Consider the following 22,502-nt stretch of genomic DNA (forward strand, 5'->3'; position numbering starts at 1 on the left):
GACAGAAGCCAACAGTATTATCAAGCCACTAATTCACATACCCAGATTGTATTTCTGGAGAGACACTGAAAGGAGTAGGTTCACCTCATCTCTCATGAGCAAGTACTGTTGAACAGAAAATTAAAGAAACCATCCCCATACTGATAATGATTTACCAACCTTGCTTTGTCTTCTTCTTCTGATACAATTCTCTGAAATACAATCTGCTGAACATGGTTGCTGTATCCTTGCAAGTCCTGCCTCCCCACCCCCAGGATGGTTTAATATTGTGGTCATGAATTTAAAATTTCTGTGTGTCTGCCAAAAGGCAAGCACTGAATCCAGGGCACACAACTGTACAATAGGGCCCCACATACAAAAATATTTCAGAGAATACACGCATACACCCACCACATGAGCTGGTATATTGTTCTTTAATTCAGCATGAAGAACAAAAGAATTTTGCCTTGGAATTGTAACTTGTAGCCAGTTCATGAACTTGTCTTCTGATGAGCTTGTACTATTTTGGTGGACATATAGTGCAACATATTTAAGAAACAATAAATAAAATCTCTCAATGAAGAAAGTATAAGTAGAAAGGAAATGATAGCAAGTGAAATAGTGCATGAATGTATTGTACTATGCCACTAGGCAGATGAAGCCAGAATGTACTTGTTTTCACAGATCAAACTCTTTATGAACTGTAAGCAAAAAAAGTTGTAACAGTGTTACATAAAATAAAGTCCAGTTGGAAAAGAAAGAAAAAAATGTATTCACCTTGGGTCCTTCAGACACCTGGAGATTATTCATACCAGGCAAAGACACATCAAAACTGGATGTTCCCATGTTAAAATGATGAGGGTCTGCTGAGTTTGTGTCACATGATGTAGAAAGTGAGTCAATATGATTTGCATCCTCAGATGGGGAAAGATTTATAATCTGTTTAAAAGACAACAAAACCACAAAAGAACTGAGTATACAGCTACCCTAACACATGCTGCTTTCATGAACATGCAAAGCAGAGAGTGTCTTAAAGTGCAGTGACAGTGGCTCTCTTTGTTCGTATATAGATAGAATCCTTTCAATATTTCTGTCATAAATTTTTTACTAAAAGCATCACAGAAGTGAGCAATGAAAATCTGAAACCATTTAGATTTTCTAAACCTGGAGTCTTGTTCTATTTCTTTAAGCATTAAATACATCAGAAATATTTACTATTGGCCAATTGTGAAAAATTGTCCCATAGTAAAAAAAGGCAAATAATAAGATCTGATGATTCATGTGTTTCAAACTTTGCATTAAAATTCTTGTTTACCTTTGCAAATAAGGGAAAATGCACCAACCAATTTCAGGTCATTAGATTGCACCTGGGCAGAGGAACTAAAAGCCCAGCTTATTTAAACCCACCACCCTATCTTTTCCTAAATTTCAATTCTTCAACTTACTAGGTCTGAGTTCTCCAAGATTTGGCTGGTGGTCAGGTCCTCCTCCTCTGAAGACTCATCTGAGTCCTCATGGTTCATTTTGTTCAGGCTGGGTGTGCTCCCTGAGAGCTGGTTCTCTTCCATCAGCTGCATGTCACACTTGTCCAGGCTGTCCAGGGACCGTCTGCGCACTCCCCAGTTGAAGTTGTCCATGCTCTCACCCTGAAATCAGACAGAGGGTCAGCTTCCTTGGTATAAAAATAATCATATGCTAAAGTTAGCTCCAGAAATATTTTTATGTAAAAATATAGAAAAAACTTGAAATAAGCATTATCTTGCTTGTTCACCTGGAGATAAGAGCAGAAGCATGGAAATGGCAGTTAAATGAACACTCAGTCCTTTCAGTATTAGATATTTTTCATGCATTTGCTAATTTAAGAATTTGTTTTGGTAAGTCCACAAATGCACACTCCTTGATACCAGTAGAGCAGTGATCGCAAACGAAAAGTTTGAAAGCAATTTTAAAAGATTTTTTTATGTTTAAGAGTATTAGAAGCACAGATCATACCAATGGTTCAATTGCAAAACTTATGTTAAAGATTTTAGATTCTTTGTTTCATATATATAACCATAATGGTGAGTAGATTTGAATAAACCCTTGCTTCACACAAAAAATGTAAAACTTTAAGCAGCACACCTTTTAAACTTTTATTCTAGGCCCATATTGCTTATTTTTTAATCTATTTGAAACTATATTTTGGGAATAGCCTGATAAGCATTGCCTGTGATCTCATATTTTAAAAAGGACACAGTCAAATGGACCAAACATTTCATATTTATCAGACTTCCATTTCTGATCCCACACACAGTTCCATAAAGCTGAGTGCATTAAGCAAATTGTGCAACCATTTGCTTAATGGTTAGGCTGCTGAACTGAAAAAAAGCTCACTTGATTTCTTTCATGTATAAAGATGACAATTAGTTTTCCACCCCTTTTCCATTTATTTACTTTACATATTTTCCAGTGGACTGTATGCCTTTTCCCTGATTGCAATAATCTCTTGCTCCATTCCTAAGTCTAGCCAGGCTCCTCTCTGGCAAATGCAGGACCACATCCACAGCTGCTCCTGCCATGGACCTCCAGAGGCAAAAGGGGTCTTACACAGCAAGAAAGGTTTCCCCAGAAGTATTCAGATGCAGTTTTGGGTACTTTACCTAGGTGACAACCCTCAACTCTGCATCAACATGGGAAGGAAATTTATAGAGAAAAATGTTTCCTTTTAAGGTTCAGGGCTGCCTGTTTTAAACAACACTCTGTAAGTTGCAATGCTCTTAAACAAGCAAGTCAATTGGTGAAAATTCAAGCTGACAGTGATACTTAAATATTAATTTGAAAAAAAAAATAATTCTGTCTGAGAAACAATATTATTATCAAATAACTGATTATGATTATTTCCTGGGTTTATGTGGATCAAAACTATGACCAGTGCAGTGATTGAGAAAGAGGTTCAGCAAGGTCTCTTAAGCAGAGTTGTGATTTTAAACACTTGAGTGATGCTCTTTTGGGACTACTCAGACATTTACTGAATGGGGACCAAACTGCATAATGTGCAATGAATTAAATTGCAATCTTACCTCCTTAACAATCAACACACTTGCACAAATTGATCTTATTTTGCATCATTACCATTTAATGCAATGGACTGTGGAGTTTGAATAGGAGGGAAAGTTCAGTTTCATGACATAAAGCTCACCTTTTAATGAACAAATATGATGAAAATAGAAACAAATATTTTTAAGGAAAAAGATAATCCTTGCAATTCACAACAACATTTAAAACTGAGGAATGCACTATAATGAAGAAAAAATTAAGGTGAAATTGTTATGAAGCCTGGCACATTATTGGAAGAACCCTGTGTTTTCATCCTGGGATTGGTATCATATGGTAGTTTTGTGTGGAAAGAGAACAGAACACATCTGACTTAAGGAGTCAGATTCTTTAAATCATAAAAATGACTGTTCAGTTCCAAGCTATTTATGTAACAAATTCTTTGGTTGTCCATTCTCCCCCTCAAACGCTGGAGGACACATGCAGCACTTAGACATCCTCCACAAACACACCAATTACTGAACTAACAAATGACAAAATGACATAAATAAGCAAGCAAGCAAAGATGACCCTTATCCTCAGGATGCCTTGTAAAGCCATCAGTAAATTTAGCAGCCCATGTCTATGGAAATATTTCCTGTTGCAGTTTTATTCTGCAATGCTTTAAAGAAGGAAGCCAGCAAAAAGAAGAAAAACAAAAGGGACACTTCCAAGTCATGCAGTTAGAAGGGGTAGTGGATTAAAAGTTAGGGAAAGGGGATGAGACATTATAATTCAAATACCCACAGCATTTGGATTAGTGAAAGTTTGCTACAGGGGCACCCAGAACCATACTGAATTTAAACAAGAGGTCATCAGATGTCTATGAAGATAGAGTTGTTTTTGTAGTCTATTTAGCAATCTTTCTTCCACAGTTAACAAGAAAGAGCAAAGATGTATTTGAGAGGCTGTTCATTTCTATCTACAGCAGGAGCAAAGCCATCTCCCATCTGAGAAGTCACCAGTGGTACACATCAAGTCAGAGGAAAAGTCACATTCTAAGTGCGTCTGGCCAGCAGGGAGCAGGTACCACACAGAACTTCCTACAGTCACCACCCTCAGTAAAGGAGCAGATGTGCCCTTGCAGCTAGTTCAAACTTTACAACAGCCCAGGGGAAAGGAGAGACAGAAAGGAAAGTAGTCCTGTGTGGGGGAGAGCAGTAAAGTTCCTCCACAGAGGCAGTAAGAATCATGCAAAACCTCTTTCACACAAATTTTCGTCCTTACTGTGTTGACAAAGTATGCAAAGTTAGTGGAAACACTCAAATATTGTAGGGCATAGGAAGAAGCATTGTGGAAGTACATAGCAAGGCACTATTTCCATATGGAAGTATCTCTTACAGCACAGGCATTTTGATACAAAGATTTTTGGGGGTTGTGTTTGCATAATAACTGATATACAAACTATCAGAAACAGATATGCAAAATCCTGAGGTTGCTGATGTCTGAATTATTTGTACAACTCATTAAATTCTCTATCGTTTCAGTTCTCTCTATGCATTGACAAACTTAAAATTTAGGTCCCAAAGTGGCAATGACTGATGTGTCTTTTCAGCTTTCCTCACAGGGTAAATGAGTCCAGAAAAGTTGGTAGGACCATACAGCTGTATTAATTTAGGCTGTAGAAATTAATTAATTTATTTATTTGTTCAATTAAATTGAGTCTCATAGCAATGATGTAAACTATCTTAAGAGGTCTCAGATATCAGCTTTAGGAAGATGCTAACAGGAGACAATATGCCACAACAGAAAAGGTAGAAATTATATATAATTATAACAAGTGGCCCAAACTCTATAGATAATCACGTTTCTACACATTCATCATGCACAAAGATATCACAAGGAGAAAGGGCTCAGTTTGAAAAACACTGATACTAGAATTAAGATCTTTTAAAATTTGTGAAGACTGTTGAACATGTCAAAAACAAACTTAAAATGAAGCAGAATGTTTGAAAATGACCTCCAAAGTATTTCTAATACAAGACAAAAAATGAAGCACCTGTCAGAATTGCAAGCACACACACACACACTCACCTACACACACACTGAAGGGGGGAGGCAACAGCAAAACTATGATGTTATTCTACAATATAAATTTGCAAGAAGGCATAACATATGCTGGCACATCTGAGTTCAAGTAGCATTCTTACCTGAAGTTCCTGGGTAGCAGATATAACAGATAGAAAAACAAATAGAAAGAATCTATGTAAAATCACTGCATCAAAGACATCATAGACAAACATTTGCCTACAATTTTAACAAATATCATCACAGAAACTTCAACTCTTCCTTTTAATACTGAAAATAACTATTTCTTGCTTTCACATCTTTAGGAAATTTCAATCAAATATACCTTGTTGTCTGGGGATGATCCAAGCATCACTGGCCTGTTAAAATCATATGCACTTTTTTGAAGGACTGATGTTGCTCTTGCTAGCTTTAGTTTTCTGACACTGTTTTTTCATTTTTATGAATGTACCACACTCAGATATGATGTAAATGTTACAGTTTCAACTCAGTCATTAGAGAAGTAGCCTTTTACACTAGGTCTAAGTTTATTTTTAAAACAGTAGTAAGCCAAATCTGAATTAAACTTTGGAATGCAATACGTGGCAATTAAAAAACCACTAAGTGAAACTCAACATTTCTAATTTTACTTCACATAAAACTAGAGAAGCTTGATATCTGTGTCATGACCAACTTAAGGCTGTAAAGATATCAATTAATTTAGGCCTCAGTCTTGAAGCTGGCCACATGTGTAAAAAAAAATCTTTGCAGAGTCACAGGCCATGAAAGTAAATTTATTTTAAAAGGAATTTTTGTGCACAATTATTTATACTCTCTATATAATTTTAAGTGGTGAAGAGAAATAAGAAATTCCTGAATTTCAGTGGACAAAAAATTATCAAGTGATCTTCAGTCAAAATTGCAGTCCTACATCCTTGTAATATCCTGAAAGCTTTTAAGACACAGAAATTACTGCAGCCTGTGCATTTTTGCCAGACAACATGGCATTATTTTTTTATCATTCATCCTTGTTCAGAACCTTGAAGCTCCTTCAATATTTCTCTAATGTATTTTCAACCATTGCTGCCAACTACCCTTTCAGGGTTTTTTTTTTCTTCTCTTTTTCTTTTTTTTTTTTGGTGGGGTTTGGGGTTTTTTTTTGGGTTGGTTTTTTTTTCCCTTAGCAAAGTAATGGGCATCTGTGAGCCAAGACTACTAATTTTGATACAGAAATTCCTGCTTTGGGAAAATAAGGACTTTGGGACATTTTTTTTCCCCATTCCTTCATCCTTTCTCTTCATTGGAAAAAAAAATTCAGATGTACATGAGTTCACACCTGAGTGTTCTGTTTACCTAAAATTATTTTACTACTGTAATACAAATAGGTAGAAAAAAGAATATTTCTTCCTGTACACATGTTCTTCTCAGGGCTAAGAGTGATGACTGAGAGAATTCATATTAAAAACAAGTCCACAATTAAGACATCTGAGACTTAAGTCCTTCAAAACAACTAACAATTTCTGAATTTTTAACCAGCAACAAAATTGTTAGACTTGTTTGGCAACAGATATTAATTTTTGGTTTTTCCTGATCAAATAGAAAGAAATACCCCAAGTTTGATGTTAGCAAGGTTAAAGGGTGTAGCCCCCCAAAATTTATCAGTTTTTCCCTTCAGCAGTTTCAGCTCAAGGTGAGCTAACAGCCTTCACCTGTCAAGACTTGATCTGGGTGCTGAGGATTTTGTTTAGCTCCTGCATGAAATGATGAAATCACAGACACCTCAGCAGAGTGGAAGGTACATCTCTAAGTGATTTCATCGGCAGCTGCAGGAATAACAGCAGCCTGAAGGCCTGAATTAATGTCTCAGAGGGTTCCTTATGAACCAACAGATTTGGAACAATTTCATTTTATACATTTTTAATCAGGAGATATATATATTTTCTTAACAATTTAATTTTTTATAAATTTTATTTAAAATAAGTTCACTTAAAAGTAAGTTCACCAAAAAGGTACTAGAACAGAGGCTTTATTTTCCACTACCAGTTTTTCAGTGTTTCCTAAAGCAGATTCAGAAAGGAAGGGTGTGGTAGTCTTTTTACTGTTGCGCTACTGAAATAAACACTAAGTCAAGATCATAAATAATCTGAACCTAAAATTACATTTATAGCTACACAGTTAAGTTTTATGTTACAAGAAGAGAAGTGTTTAGCAGAAGGAGTATAAAAGTGTTTTAATAAAAAAGCCGTTTCAGAGAAAATATACTGTACCTCCCCATCCTCGAGCTCAACATCTAGGAAATCAAAGTCCCTAAAGACTCTGAATTGCTGTTCACTGTTTGAATCATCCATGTTCTCCTGCTCCCTTGCTCCGTCTTCTGAAGAGACCAAGCTCGTCTGGTGCTCAATCAGATCCAAATCACCACAGGAAGAAAAAATCACCTACAATTCAAAGGATTTCTTTTGTTACAAACTGTTCCCTCTGGTTGTTTCTTCCTAAAAGCTGTAATTGGTTATTCAGAAGACTGTATTTCCAGTACACACCTAATTCCTTCACTGAGTATTTTTAGAACACTCTTTATTATTTATGTTGGACAGGTGCCTTCAGATTAAACTTGTACAAAGAAACAACTTCATACTGTGGGAACACATCCAAGAATATTACAGCTACCTCCTAAAGGCTGCAGATTGATGTTGCCTGGATGTTTGTATACATGTATAGGAACAAAATTCAGAGAACTTAGCAGAGAAAATACTGTCAAGGGGATGATACAATAAGTTCATTTAAAAAGACCCTCCAGCAGTTAATAAGTTGTTAAAAATATGTCAAGATTAGAAAATACAACAAGCTGTATTTTTTTCTTTCCTACTGAGTATATTTGCAATTTAGTTGCACAAATTAAACAGTTCCTGTCTTGCAGAAACAAAGGACCTGTTCTCCATTATAAAAGTGACATATACCATGTTCAAAAACATTCAGAAGATTTTCTTTTTTGCTGTAGAAAATATTTAATAAATAGTTTAAGAGTTTCCCACCCTGGGTGATCAATCACCCTTTTCCTGGCACCAGATAACACTAATTTTTAAAGAGTAACATCAGAACTAGTGTCTAATGGAAAAATCAGACACACGCACCCTTTCCCCTCCCATTTTATTTCTGTAATATAATTTTTTACTTTATAAAGGCTCTGGATTGTTAATACAGAGGTTGTTACTCTCTACCCACTGAGATGGCAAAAGTAAAATCTACAGCATCAGAGATTCTCACAGGAAAACCACACATAGCTCCCAAAGTAAACCTTTGGATTTACTTTGTGAAAGCCATCCACTCCCTGGTCCATATGCTGAGAAACACAGCCTGGGCCAGTACAAAGGATAGTGACAGCAGTGGCTTCAAATCTGGTCAGCAGCTCTGGGAGACACAGTTCTTCACTTTCAATGCTTAGGACATGATGAAACAGAAAACAGGTCAATACAAGGATACTTACTGAAGGGTTTTTACTCAGCCCAACTTCCTGACCACACAGGGAAAGGACATGCACGAGCTTTTCCTTCGTCCTTTTCTAAAAAACAAGATGTTTCTCAAGTGAGCATTTTTTAACCATGCATTCTCCCAGTGGTTAGAAACATACATTAGCAATTTTTAATCAGGAGGAACCAACCTAAGAATTAGTCATTAAATGCTCAAAGGATTGCTTTCAGAGCAACTATGCATCAAGGAAACATAAAAATAGCTGTTAATGATTTTGCTGTTTATTATATTTAAATTAGTCTATAAATCCCATTGAATATATAAAAAAAAAACATTGGCTCATATGCATCACTTCAAAAAGACAGTTCAGAAGCCTAAAACTAAACTTTGTACATGTTTTTTTGTTTGTTTTCTTTTTTTTTTCTGGAATTGGGCTTGAGTCACTGCTGTATAACCTGCTATATCAAAAAAGAGAAAAGAGCAAAATATAAGCTTACTCTGCATGGCTTTATTTTAACTGGCAGATAAACAAAATCATTAAGGTAATCAAATATCACTTCTAAGAAAATTGTTCTTTTTATTGAATTTCTCAAGAAAACAACTTTAAAAGTTGCACAAGCTATCTACCCTTGCTAAAATCTGAACTCATGTGTCGTGTTTACTTAAATCTGACCTAGACTTAAGAGGTCTGAAAGAGATGCATTTCCTGCAAGCTGAAAGAAAAACAGCTATGGGATAAAAGATGGACATAACTTAGTCCATTTTTTAGTCCAAGAAAGACAGCACACAGGGTCAGATGCTGTGCTGCCACTGCCCCCAGGCTGCGCAGGGCACAGAGGGCACAAGCATTTAAGGACCCAAGCATGTGTTAATTCAGCTGCTCTGACTGCAACTTGCTAATGTATAGTGGGCTACCTACCTGAGAGTATTGGGGTCTCTTCCAGCTCACAGGAACAAGGACATTGGAGTTAGATCCTGATGAGGTTGAAGAAGTGCTTCGGGTGACAGCCATTGCCCTGGGTTTGCCATCTCGCCCAGAAGAGCTCTGCAGCTCATCATAGCGTCTCCCAATAATTGGAGTCTTAAACAGAGAGGAATTATTCAGTAGCACCCTGCTTCAGGATGAACTCAAAAGAGCCATATTGCTTCAGTTGGAGGAAAAGATTATTTTGAAGATCATATACAGGGATAAAATAAGGAGTACAGCAAATTTCTCATCACTTGGTAGGTTTCCTATTTTCCATTGTCAATGTCTGAGTAGCAACTGCCATACTCAGTAGCCAGATCTTATGTTCATGGATAGATAATACTCAAAGCCACACAAGTTCCTGATATAAGAACCAGCAAAAACCAAAGAAAGCTTATGAAGTTAATTTAAAATCTGCACTTCTTGCATATTTTTAATTTTTTTTTTCTAAGAGTGCTGAACACTTTGGCCCTTTTCCAACAGGTATTGAAATGCTTTCTTGGATTGACAATAGAATACTCAGCATTTTTCAGAACTATACTGACAGGAAAGCAAATAGTACCATATGCCTTTTTATGCTTGCATTTCCTTTTAAACTCAACAGCTCACTATTATCTGTATGAAATAATCTATAATCCTGCAAACAGTTCTGCAGCTTCTTAACAATAAAGTGAGTTGCCCAATAAAGGCACTAGGACCAATCAGTTCTATAAAGGTACAAGGGTTTGCAGGATAAAGACTGCTGTAAGAGAGTCCAGTGAGAAGACAGAATTAAGGTGTTAAGAAACAAAACTACAAAAAATACCTCTGAAATATCAAAATGAAACTCCAAAGTTTTCCCTGGTAGCTCCTTGGAGGCACTGTTCCACACTCGATGTATTTCCATTTTTGAAAGATCACTATGTTGATAGGAAGGTAGAACTAAACTGGCAGAACGAGAAACTACCAATTTCAGGATATTCAAGGCTTCTCTCCAGTGAATGCTCTAAAAATAATATATTTACTCAGCAAACAGAAAGTGAGATTCACACACATTCAAGATTATTTACATTTTACAGTTGTATTTTTTACCACATAATTAAAATGAAAAATTGGAATATCTGTATTCTTTGTCTCTCTTGGCCAGGTGACAAGGTGTCTGTGTAATTGCAGAATAATTTCAACATCAGAGACCAAGACTTGCCTAAGGTGTCACTGTTAGGGAACTGGCCCACAATCTGGGAGACCTGTGGATAAAGTCAACTTGGCAGAGGATTTAAAATCTCCTAGCTGAATGTCTTAATCAGCATGAATAAATATAAGGGCCATAGCAAAATCCCCATTTAACAAAAAAGGAGACTTGACACAGGTTTTTACCTCTGTGAATTCCTAGTACTCCCATGTATTTTTCACTTGTCAAGAATTAGGTACAGAGGGTTCTGAAGAGAAGGGCTTAAGCCACACTTCCTTTGTGCTAGTAATTAAAGAATGGTCACTCAGGCTCTGAGTGGTATTAAGGTTGCTCTGAGGTACTCCAAGGCTGAAGCCCAACCTTCCCCCACGGTGAAAACACAGCTGGGAATCTTCTCTGGGATTCCACAGGCCATGAGACATCAGGATGTTTACAAACCTTGTACCACACTAAACACTTGCAGCCCTCCCTGCTAATCCAGTCTTAAACTCGCACACAGAAAATCAGCTTAGGAGAGTAAATGCTGCTAAGTTCCTATAGTAAATATAGAAACAGTATGGTATTTACCTGTACGTATTTTTCAATGGTTTTTAGCACTTCCATGTTAAACTGCTTCACAGGAATAGCTGACAGGTCCATATAACTAAGAAGACTGTAGATCATCTGTAAGAGGGACTGTTGCATACTAGGAAGGCCCTTTTCTAGCAGCTTTTAAAAGAAAAGTGAATATAACAAAATTTTGAGACATTTCTTCTTAAGTAAAAAAGCTACTAGTTTCACAAACAGCAATTGTACTCCTCATCTCTCTTCACTTACTGATTTTGCAATGCCATTTTACAATAATTTCACAACTGATGATGATACAGGCATGAAGCAAAAAAGAGCTTAAGTTGGGAGACAAATGCCTGTTATATTTTATATATGCCTGCCCTAACTTATCCAGAAAACTCATTCAGCAGTTGAGTAAACCGGTAGGTAAAATTTATACTGTAGTTGGGTAAGCACATCCAATAAAAACAGGGGAGGATCTTTTTATGTCTACATTTGCTGGAAGTCAGTGAGAAAAAAGAAAACTTGCTGAAGAAACAAAACTACTACTATTCAGACATCAATAAATATTTATCAAATATATTTCACTGCCAGTGCTCACTGGCTGTAAGTGCCAAAGAAACCTTTTCTGTTTAGGAGGAGGTGGAGTCCCTGGCCCCTATTACTGTAGAGAGTAATGCAAAGAAGGGCTTGATCTAAATCCTGGAATTTTCAGACACCTGAGTGTAGATCCTGGGATACCACAATGAACCTTGGAAATGCTCATACATATGTGTGACAGTAATTCCAGAGGCATACAGATAGCCATGAATTGTTTGTATATGTGTGAAATATCTCAGCTGAGAATTTCCTGGCAGGCAGCATGCTCTTTCACTGGTGACAGGCACTGTCCCACCCCACAAATTTCAGAGCCAATCAAATGTTTTCACTGGAGGTTATCAGAGCCTGAATACTAGACACCTCCTCCCAATTTAGGCTGACAAAAACGTTCTAACACTGGCTATTTGAGTTATTGGATTCTAGAAAAAAAATTGCTTACAAAAACTCTAAGCTGCCTCCTGCCTTCCCTCAGAGAAAAATTTGCATTCTTATCCAAGTGGACTTTGGTAATTGTCATATATCCTTCTAAGGATATAGAAGGATAAGGTTCCTGGTTTTATTGAATGAGAAGGTTTCATGCCAGTGCAAATGGAACCTATTTTATCCCACTAAATATCTTCTGATTTCTTTCATCAGCAAAAGTGGGTAGCAATTAGTGATTCATAAAACAAAGTGAGCAAATTCCATTAACAGCACAATAAAGGAAACTCATTATACTTATATATTCATCTACAAATAGACAGGAAGAACTTTTAAATTAAAGGTTTGGCAACCTGCTTCAGCACTTAGACACTGTCAGCCCCTCAAATACCTTTACTGAAAATGTGCTTAGCGATTCTGTTTGAAAACAGGGTTACCGAGGAGCTTTTTTGCCTTCTGTTAGGATCTTGCAATGGAAAGTTTGATTCCTTGTTTGCAAATAGTTTATGTGATGCATGCAGCACATCAGCCATTTCAGTGCAGGATTAGAAGAAAGTATCTGGATGACAGAAATAAATTTTTTTGTTCTCTGACAGAGGCTACTGCATCAGACAATCTCTTCTGGGATCGGAAAAGAAATTCTGGGGAAATAATGGGAATTTTGTCTCAAATGGTGTTTAGAAAGCTGTTATAAGAACCTTATCTCTGAAAGTTTGTAATTTCCACTACAGTTTGTACAAATTTGTTGTCAAAAGTATTTGTTGACTGAAACAGCTCTTGGCCCTTAAACCTGACATATTTGTGGACTGTGTCAGTTCTCACTTGCTCAGATGAATATATGTGGCAGTTAGTAGTCCAAGTGTGTCCTTAAATACATAATGAATTTGCAATAAGAAAGAATATTTCTCTTTAAAAAAAGAATAGCAGCCTTAACATGCCTTTGGTGCAATATGAATTCTGAAGTAACAAATACAGCAGCGAGATGGAGTAGTGGTAGCACATAATTTGGATAAGAGAATTTCAGGACAAAGAGCTTCCACTGTGTTTGTAGAAAGAAATACATCTGTTCTCAGAATTATTTTTTTTTTGGACTCTTGTTCATATGACCTGGTTTGTAGAATTATGGATTCCTCTCTTGTTCTGTGTGGTAACTATTGGGGTCTTATCTGGGCTCAGGAGTCCACACTGCATTAGCAACATTTGACCTCTTCCTGAAGCAACAACTACCCCAGAACAAAGTGGAGAAGAGACCCTTCTCTTTCAAGGGCCGCCTGGGCTGCTACCACAGGAGACAGCTCCCTTTGTCCCTCCCAATCTGGCAGGGGCTGTGAAGAGATACCCAGCTCTGAGGCAATGCCATGCAGTCAAACAAATGCTTAGAGGAAATAAAGAGGGCATTTCAAAAGCCATGTCTGAGAGACAAGCCATTACTCGGATTAATGACTTATCTAGGGCATGCTTCCCCTTGCAATACAGATGGTTTAGTTTCTACTGATTCTTTGGTTTTGAACAGGTTATAAATGCTTATGTTTTTACCACCATCTAACAAGGAGGAGGTGGAAAAATCTATCATAAGCATATTACTATGCACTATGGATTCTTTCCTTTCTTCCCTATTAATAGCATTACCTATTAAGTTTGAACATGATCCTGGACTTAATGAGTCACCAGTTTAACATGCCAATTCAGATATGCTCCTAGAATAAGTGTGCTGCCATGAATAAAGTTTAAATTTCAAAAATTAATCTGAAAAAACTAGCATAAAACCAAAGTAAGCTTTCAGCAATATGTATGCTGATCTGATTTTGGTTGTGGAGGTTGAGAGTTCTATTGCACTACTGAATAGTGATTTTTCCTCATCTGTAGATTGAGATCTCCTAGTAGATTTCTAGAAGAAATTATAATTTTTCATTAATGGAGAATATGTAAAACTAAGTAAAGAGCACTACTTGTCACTGTGAGATTTGCATAATAACAGAGCTCAAATATTTTATTTTGTACTGGAATCATACTCCTTGATGACAAGCAATGACTTCCCATTGAACAGGTTAAATACAAAATTTTATCTGAATGGCAATAATTGAAACTTCTACTTTGTGCTGAAAGCATTTGTTTTCATAGTCTTAATTGAAGTACATAGTCTTAATATAAGTACTTAAATTAAGTACAGTGTCTCCTTCTGAAGCTACACCTGTGTTTGAAAGGGTCACTGTTGCAATACCATTTCCTTTGTTATTCTTAAGCACTGCCTGTCTCACAATATCCCTCTGTCCCAAGGGTTGGGGACTGAACCAGGAATGTTAAAGCTTGAGGCTGTGTATGGCTTTAACATTCAAGTGCAGGTTGCCCAGTGGGGCTGTTAACCTATGTGGCTTTAACAATTGACAGTATATCCCACAGCTGGTTTATAGGAAACAGGGGCACATTGTTTATCCTGACCTGGGGATTAACTAAGAAGAGCAACATTCTGAAAGCTGGGAAAAAAAATTCAAGGCCACAGCAGCCTGAATACGATGGTTTCTTGTCTTTTGCTACACCACCAGACTGGCAGCTACTCTATGCCCACATAAATATTCTCCAGACATGACTCAACAGAGCTGTACTCAATGTAAATACAGAGAAAGGAAGTCAGTGCTTACAACTCTGTCATCCTGCTGCTGCTGGTGTTATGTGAGGAATGTGTCTTAATTACAGTAAAAAGCCTGCCTGGCTTTCTGTGGATACAGTAGGTGGTGCCAATCTACAGCAAGGGGAAGCCGTGCAGAAAAGAGTCTCCACATGCATGTCTCAACCCATTTCAAGGGGAGCAGGATCAGGAGCAATGGCCTTTGTGGAGGTGTTGCAGCACTAGTGACTGTACAGAGAGCACTGAGGAAAAACAGAGGGGCAACTGCTTTCTCAAGGCTGGGAAAGCAGAGAAAGGATTTGAACATTTACATTTTTTACAGCATTTCTTTATTACAAATATAGTTTTAATAGCATATTTTTATTAGGAATACAATCCTAATAAAGGATTTAATAGCATATTTTTATTAGGAATACAATCCTACTGTGAAGAAGACACTTGACTCTGGAGGGTTCAATGTCATCAAGAGCTCTAATAACTCTCTAGAGTATTTGGACTTGAAAAGAGAATGAAAAACCTCAAGGTCCTGTTTAAGGTTCGTACAGGAACCTTCAATGACTTTCACCATCACTTAAGATCACATGTGATTGATTACTTAGAGCCTCCATGTGCAAGCAAGGTGAGGAAGCAGCTTGACATAGCAGAGCCTAGTTTGTTCTGGAGCCTTAAGTGAGCGTGGGAGCAGCACCTGGCTTTTCAGGCTCTTGCAAATTTGTGACCAGCCAGTATCAGAGATGCCTGAGGGTTTTTTATAGATCCTTTGGCAGCTGCTAGTTAATTTATGTAGAGAGGTGGGTGTCAACCCCTTCTCCAGAGTACCAACTGATAGTATAAGAGGAAATGGTCTCAGGCCAGGGAAGGTTTAGATTAACTGCTCAGAAAAATTCCTTCATGAAAACAGTTTCCCAGCATTGGAACAGGCTGCCCAGGAAAAGGGTGGACTCACCATCCCTGGAGATATTTAAAAGATGTGTAAATGTGGCAGTGAGGGAAATGGTTTAGTGGTGGACTTGGCAGCATTAGATTTGGTGACCTTTGATGATCTCAAAGGTCTTTTCCAGCCTAAAAATGATTTTGTGATTCTGTGAATGCAGAACTAGCTTCTCTCTGGATGAGAGGGGAGACTGAAGGCAACTCAGCAGGGAAGGGACAAATCTGAGAACCCCGTAATAAAATGTTGTCCTGAAAGTGATCTGACAACAAGGGGGGCAATATCAAGCAGCTTTGTGCTAAAGAGCAAACTGAACCTTGGAGCCCCTGTAACAACACTGCATTAGCACTAAACTCCACAGGTGAAAATGAACATGGGAAAACCTTTGCAGCAAGATGATCCCATTCAGTGTTAGAGGAATGCATACAAATTTGTATCAAGAACCAGATCCTAATATTACAGATGGTATCTTATTATGCTGGAAAACCCATTGTGGAGTTAGTCTTCTGATTTTCCTCAATGGAACCTAAATAAATGTCCAGTTTCCTCTCACTTTCACAGTAGAAAATCCAACTGGCTGATGAAGGAATCTGCTTTAAGACGTATCAGTTTTTGTTTTAGTGTTCAATATTGTTTTTTAAAGTAATTCTGTTTTTTTCTGCCAAATTCTGCTTTTATTTTTAAATTATAAATAACAGATGCAGAACTCCCAGTAATTTGCTGGCACACTTCACCTCTTTGGACTGCTGGGCAACAAAAGAGTTAGAACAGTGAAAAGTTTTTGGAAACTTACCTCAGCCAGATATGTAACCATACTCAAAGTAATATCAGCAAATGCTTCATGAAGGTAACGGCAAACCACATTTACCCAGGTAGCACAGTCCCTTGTATAGCTGTGTGTTTTATAAAGGGTCATGACATGTGCAAGATTTGATAGCTTGGGATTCTTCTCCTCCAAACAAACCTAATTAAATATAAACATCAAAACATATCAAGAACAAGGCAATTGCATTTACAGGGTTTGAGGATGTACAAAACAGCAAATTATTTTGATACCTGAGCAATCCTTTCGGCTATATCTTTACAAAACTGGTTTGGGCTGTCAAAATGCTGAATTAAATGGGGCAGGAGACACAAAACATTCAGTGGAAATCCTAGAACAAGAAAATACAGAATAAAACATATATTCTGCACAGCAAGAGCCACAACGATCTTTAAAGTGGTGTTTCATGGGAGGTCACAGTTTCAATATTACATTAGCCATAAACTCATACAGACCCCGTCGAGTTGATCATACCACTGGCCATGCCACATTTGTCTTAAAGGGGCCTTAATTTGAAAATCCAGTGTGTCATTTAGGCAACAATACTCTTGTAAAGCATGAGCCTATTTCTGCAAACACTATTGCACATTTCTGTTAGAGATAATTTTTATCTTTTCCACTTAACTGGCTTATTGACAGTCTTAACTAATGGCATTTTCACTACAGCTGCTAAAACACAAAAAGAAATTCAGTGAGCATTGATTAATAAACAACTGTTCTGGTCAGCTGCCAGGCACAGCTTCCACTGTTTTACACTGTTCAAGGTAATAATAATGCACCAAGTTCCAAGTGTAATTAGCTTAAGTGCTGTCTGGAACTGGGATTCAGATCTTCTGCACCAACTCATAGCTCAAAGTAGTTGATGAAATACCTGCAGCAGCTGTAACAGAGAACTATAACAAAAGCTGCTCTAGTTCAGGTGGGAGCTCAGAAGTCAACTAATTGTATTTGGATCCAATCTGCTTTTTGAAAAGAAAGAATTTATTCTATGAAAATAATTTTCTAACTGTTCATTTCTTCTCATTATACACAATTAAACAAGTTGCTGAAATTAGCATAATAGTTTCCCTACTCTTCCTCTGTATTCAGGGAAAAGGAAAGATGCCTCCAGATGGTACTGTCACAGCAATTCAATGTGTGAATTGCCCAACCAAAGCCTGCAACAGAGGCACCACACAGGTGCTTAGAGTTGGGCAGGCTGTTCATGGCATTCATTCCTTTATGCTGTGTCTAGGCTTGCTATGACTTAATTGTCAAGCCTGGACATTTGTCTTAGTATCTGTGTTTCAGACCAAAAGAGAGGAGTAAAAATCTGGAACAATGCAAAAACTCTCCTCAAGAAATATAATTAAGAAGTGGCCACAACCTCAGCTAAATAATGGGGAATTTCAAAATGCTATCTTATTTCCCTATAACCCAGGATTCTCTCCTCACTCTCTATTGTGCTACTGTAGTTTATCTGAAGTGTATAAGAGTTTTTGATATTTATATTTTTAGAAAAAATAACACGAAACACTAATTTAAAATCAAGCAGTTTGACATAGTCTGGAAACAATTAAACAGAAAAACTGACCAAAGTAGGTAACAGAAGTTATGACAGAATCTCCTTACATGTTTGCTTTGTCACGAATCAGAAACTTTATATGATGCTAAAGACCTAGAAATGAAATGCTAAATAAGACATGATTTCTCTCCTCCAACACCTTGTTGCACAATGGATTCACTTTCTAGAAACAGGTCATTATTTCTATGAAATTCCAAAAAAAGCTTACCCAGCTCAAAGCAAAAATACATTATGCTATATTCAAAGAGAAAGAAAAACAGCTATTTTTTGTTTTGTTCAGATAGCTGAATGCCAATGCAACAGAAACTGAAAGAGAGGAGAGCATAATGGTTTTACCTATAGCTTGAGAGGAATCCACCATGGATATTCGAGACACTGGTGTCAGCAAACTAAAGAGCTGGAGTGTGAGGTCAGTGGTAGTAAGGGAAGTGAATCCTTTCAGGAGTAGCTGCTGAAGTCCTGAGAAGTCTGCCCATTTCAGCTGCCCCTGCAGCTTCTCTAGCTTCTCCCGGTTTTCAGCTTTATCTAGTGGCAAATGAGCCAGAAGTTTATTCAGCAACCGCAGTGCCATTAGGTACTCAAACTCAAAATCTGATTCCATCAAAGCCACAGCAACCCAGAAGATGGTGGCCAGTAGGTTGGTTGGATTGTTAATATGGGATGGATCAGTGAGACTGTCCTTTAGAGAGGACGAACTTCTGGTTTTAGAGGACAGGCCTTGCTGGGTGCATGCTTGAATTCTGTCTAGTGTGGCACTGCGTGGTGGGTCTGAGGATTTGTCCACATCTCCAAACTTTTTGGGTACAGAGAAGCTCCTCTGATGTCTACTCCGCTCAGCAGTGGCTGTGTTGCCACCTGCAGGATTCATATTCAGCTGCCCTGTGCTCTTCCGGTTTGCGGTCAGTTTGGTGTTTGATGATAAATCTGGTGAAGATGAACTGAAACCAAGATTTAAAACATCCATTACATTGTGTGAATGCGCAGCTTGAAAGGGTACATATTAGATGCAAGCTAAGTATTTTTCAGACTGTAAATAAATATTTAAATGGGAGAAATAGAACACTAAAGCATCTATTGCAGCCCGCCTTCTTTTTACCAGAAGACAGACTCAGGCCCACAGACCTGACAGAAATGAGATTCACATGGCACTGAACCAAAAAAGAGCAGGAGAGCCTACAGTCTACATGGGCAAGAATGACATGGGGATAAGAAATACAGAGCTGTGAAATGACTTATGGCAATTCCCAAAGGGACAGTGGCAGAACTGAAAACAACTTTGGTCTTAAAAATGCCCTCATCAATGGAGCAAGCCCTGAACTTAGTACAGCTGGCAGGCAAATGCACAATTGCTTTCTGGGTAACTGTGGGCAGAAAAATCTTAAGCAGAACCACAAATATACCCCATTATCCTCAAGAAACCTGTCATGTGTTTGTCCAAGCTCTTGCCAATACAGATCCTTCAGAAAATTTGTTGTCATTGCATCCTATCCTGCCTGTATCCTAAGATCTGTTCAAGATGTTTACAGAAAGTGTAGGTGTTTCAATTTCAATGACTAATGCCTCCTCATGGACTACCACGTGATGATCCAGACAATACCTATCAGTTATCTGCACAGAGGAACTTGCTGTGTTGATACACACAAGGGAAATTTGCTCTGGAGAACAGCTAATTCCTGACTCTGATCCCATTCCTACCTCACACACTATGAGTCTCTACCATCTATAGTACTTGAAGAGAATCTTATCTTGGAATCAAGTGTCAGGGTAAAGTATATTGCATCCCACTGCTTTCTGGAGTGTTTCCTACTCTTTTTTCCATCTTGCTCTTTGCTGAAATGTGCACTAGAGAAAGATAAACAGCTCTTAGTTTAGGAAGTAGAAGTGTATTTATCCCTCTCTATTCTGCTCCAAGGCACTCCTTGGGCTCTGCCATGGCACACCACCCTGCCTGCTAGCTTCAGAAATGACAGCCCTGGTATTTTGTGCTGCACATAAAGCACTGTAACTTATGGATATTTTAAAAAATTATTTACCTATTCTGTTGCTACTATTAGGAGTCAAATAGACATTCATCTCCCTCAGTACTATCAACAGCCATGTTACAGAGGGAGCCTGTGACTTCCCTCCATGTACAAAGGTCTACTTTCAAGCCAAGGGTTTCATAAAGATGGTCAACACATCAAGCAAAATCCATGTCTAAAAAAAAATCTTCCCTAGTTTTATGGAGAAGAAACCACGATCATTTATTCCTGGGGAATACTGGACCTGAGAATGACATGCTGTATTAAACCAGTACTACAGAACCCATGTTCCTTCCCAGATACATTTTCAGGTTTATGACACAAAGGTGCAAAAATACAATATTTTTAGAGGATGTTAAAGTAGGTTACAGCCAAGTGGCAGCAAGATAGAATTTACAACACATTGTAAAGTTTTATTAGTTCTATCAACATTATTTCAACTATGGTAAAATTTGGCTGAAATGTGCTCACAGTCTGATTCTCAGAAGGTTACAAATGAGATCAGTCTTATCAAAATTATTTTTTGCTGTTAGACTGCAGAACTGCACACTTAATGTCATAAAATATTGAAAAGAATACAGTTAGAAGAACAGATTCTTACCGTGATAACACTGTCAAAAGATCACTGTTCTTCAAACAGTCAGAGAGATTATCCACTGCAGCTTCCAAAGTAAGTAGTGCCTCCATTACATACCCCTACCAATGCAGGAGGTTAAGCATTTTAACAAAGACACTCCAAAAAGTAACATTTAAAAATCTTCAGTTCATAAAAGGAACAGGCACCTACTGAAACCTATAATTTCTCTGGAAAAAAGCCCCAACATTCATATCAAAGCCACTGCCCTGAACATTAAAATGTCCCTACAAGTATGTTTTATTTTCTGCCTCTGAATGATCTATGAAGGTATGCAAGAAGGGCACATATCTCATCAAGGGATTGATAATGACACACTGAACCTCTGACTTGCAGGTCACTGATTTAAATTCTACACAAGCAGTTGTGACAGAGTATTACTGTCATCTTGTGGCAGTTTCATTACCTAAATAAAATATGGAGGTGATGTCAGTCTATTTCTTACTGAGAGCCAGTATTTCTCTTTATTAAGTCTTTAATCTTGCAGTAAATAGTCCCTGATTCTAAAATTTCAGTCTGTTTAGCTAAACAGAGTGAACATCATAGTGCTGTGAAAGGTCTGTATCAAATTAAGTCAGTGTAAGCTTTGTATTATTATGGATGGTGCAGATTTCTTTACTCCTAAACATGCTAACTTCTGAGGAATGAGACAGTGTCTGCTTCACGTTGTGAGATTACATCACCAGAGAGATGATGGATTCCTTAAACCCAAATTAATGAAGTTGCAAAGAAAAAAAATGGTCATCACAAATATTTCATTTGGAGTGACAATTACTAAAATTTTCTAGTTGTTCTCTTTAGAGCTATTGTATGATTGTCACAGCTTGATGAAGGCTTAGCTAAGGTACATATGATTTCAGCAAACTCAGAAGTAACCTCTTCCGGGGCCACATTCTACTCTTCATCACATGACTCCAGAACACCTTGTTAAAATGGTAATTTGAAATTAAGTATGCATTGAATCAACAGTTCTAAGAAGCATTGTTTACATATGTATACCTGAATCTCATCTCCATGCTCTCCAATAACTTCCACCAATCTTGACAGGAGGTCAGACAATGCATGTGCAGAAAGGGGCTGCTTTAGGGCCCTGAATATCTGGAAAGAGCGACCAGCATAATGTCTGGAAGAGCTTGAAAGAGCTGTTTGTAAAGCAACTTCACTCAGATGCTGCTCCAAATGAAAACCTAAGCAAAAGAACAGAATGTCAATTTTTTCCCCTCCTTTTTTATTACAGACTTTACTGTGGGTCATGAACAGACTGAACCTACTCTGTGAGGAGGATATGCTTGGTAGTGTATTCTGCAAACACTGAGAAATGGAGGTGCAGAAACACCTGTCCTTTGGAGAATTTTACATTTATTTTGCACAGAATGCAAGAAAATTAATTGAATTAGCTGAATTAACTGAAAAACAAAATTTGGAGTATGAAATTGATAATCTGACTTAGTTTTTTTTACAATTCCTGGACAAACTTTCAAGCCATCTACTATTCTTGCTGGCAGCAAGAGTAACTTTTGAAAACTCCCAAACCTGAAGTCAAATTGAATTAGGAGTCTTTCTGTTAGCTTCAGAAGGCTTTGGATAAGATCTTTAATATAAATACTGGTGCTGCATTCTGCTTTGATCTTGGAAATTATTTAATTAGTGACTGTGCTGGTTTTCAACAT

At 37.6% G+C, this 22,502-nt stretch overlaps 1 protein-coding gene across 6 annotated transcripts in view; it reads right to left on the reverse strand.

Moving 5' to 3' along the window:
• FRY (FRY microtubule binding protein) overlaps positions 1 to 22,502 on the reverse strand; it is a 196,376-nt gene that overhangs the window by 22,628 nt on the left and 151,246 nt on the right. For 4 of the 6 annotated variants that reach the window (XM_077173815.1, XM_077173810.1, XM_077173814.1 and 1 more), the window contains 12 exons: positions 21,832 to 22,019; positions 20,800 to 20,894; positions 18,514 to 19,115; positions 16,847 to 16,944; positions 16,584 to 16,754; positions 11,232 to 11,372; positions 10,299 to 10,478; positions 9,446 to 9,607; positions 8,543 to 8,617; positions 7,326 to 7,496; positions 1,425 to 1,625; positions 757 to 918 (listed from right to left, as the gene is read on the reverse strand). In XM_077173815.1, coding sequence (XP_077029930.1) covers positions 757 to 918; positions 1,425 to 1,625; positions 7,326 to 7,496; positions 8,543 to 8,617; positions 9,446 to 9,607; positions 10,299 to 10,478; positions 11,232 to 11,372; positions 16,584 to 16,754; positions 16,847 to 16,944; positions 18,514 to 19,115; positions 20,800 to 20,894; positions 21,832 to 22,019 — 2,246 coding nt within the window. Of the gene's footprint in view, positions 1 to 756; positions 919 to 1,424; positions 1,626 to 5,201; positions 5,211 to 7,325; positions 7,497 to 8,542; positions 8,618 to 9,445; positions 9,608 to 10,298; positions 10,479 to 11,231; positions 11,373 to 16,583; positions 16,755 to 16,846; positions 16,945 to 18,513; positions 19,116 to 20,799; positions 20,895 to 21,831; positions 22,020 to 22,502 lie in introns of all 6 variants that reach the window. The other 2 variants (XM_077173812.1, XM_077173811.1) reach the window with 1 other exon arrangement.

The sequence above is a fragment of the Agelaius phoeniceus genome, chromosome 2 (genome assembly GCF_051311805.1).
Source record: "Agelaius phoeniceus isolate bAgePho1 chromosome 2, bAgePho1.hap1, whole genome shotgun sequence".
NCBI lineage: Eukaryota > Metazoa > Chordata > Aves > Passeriformes > Icteridae > Agelaius > Agelaius phoeniceus.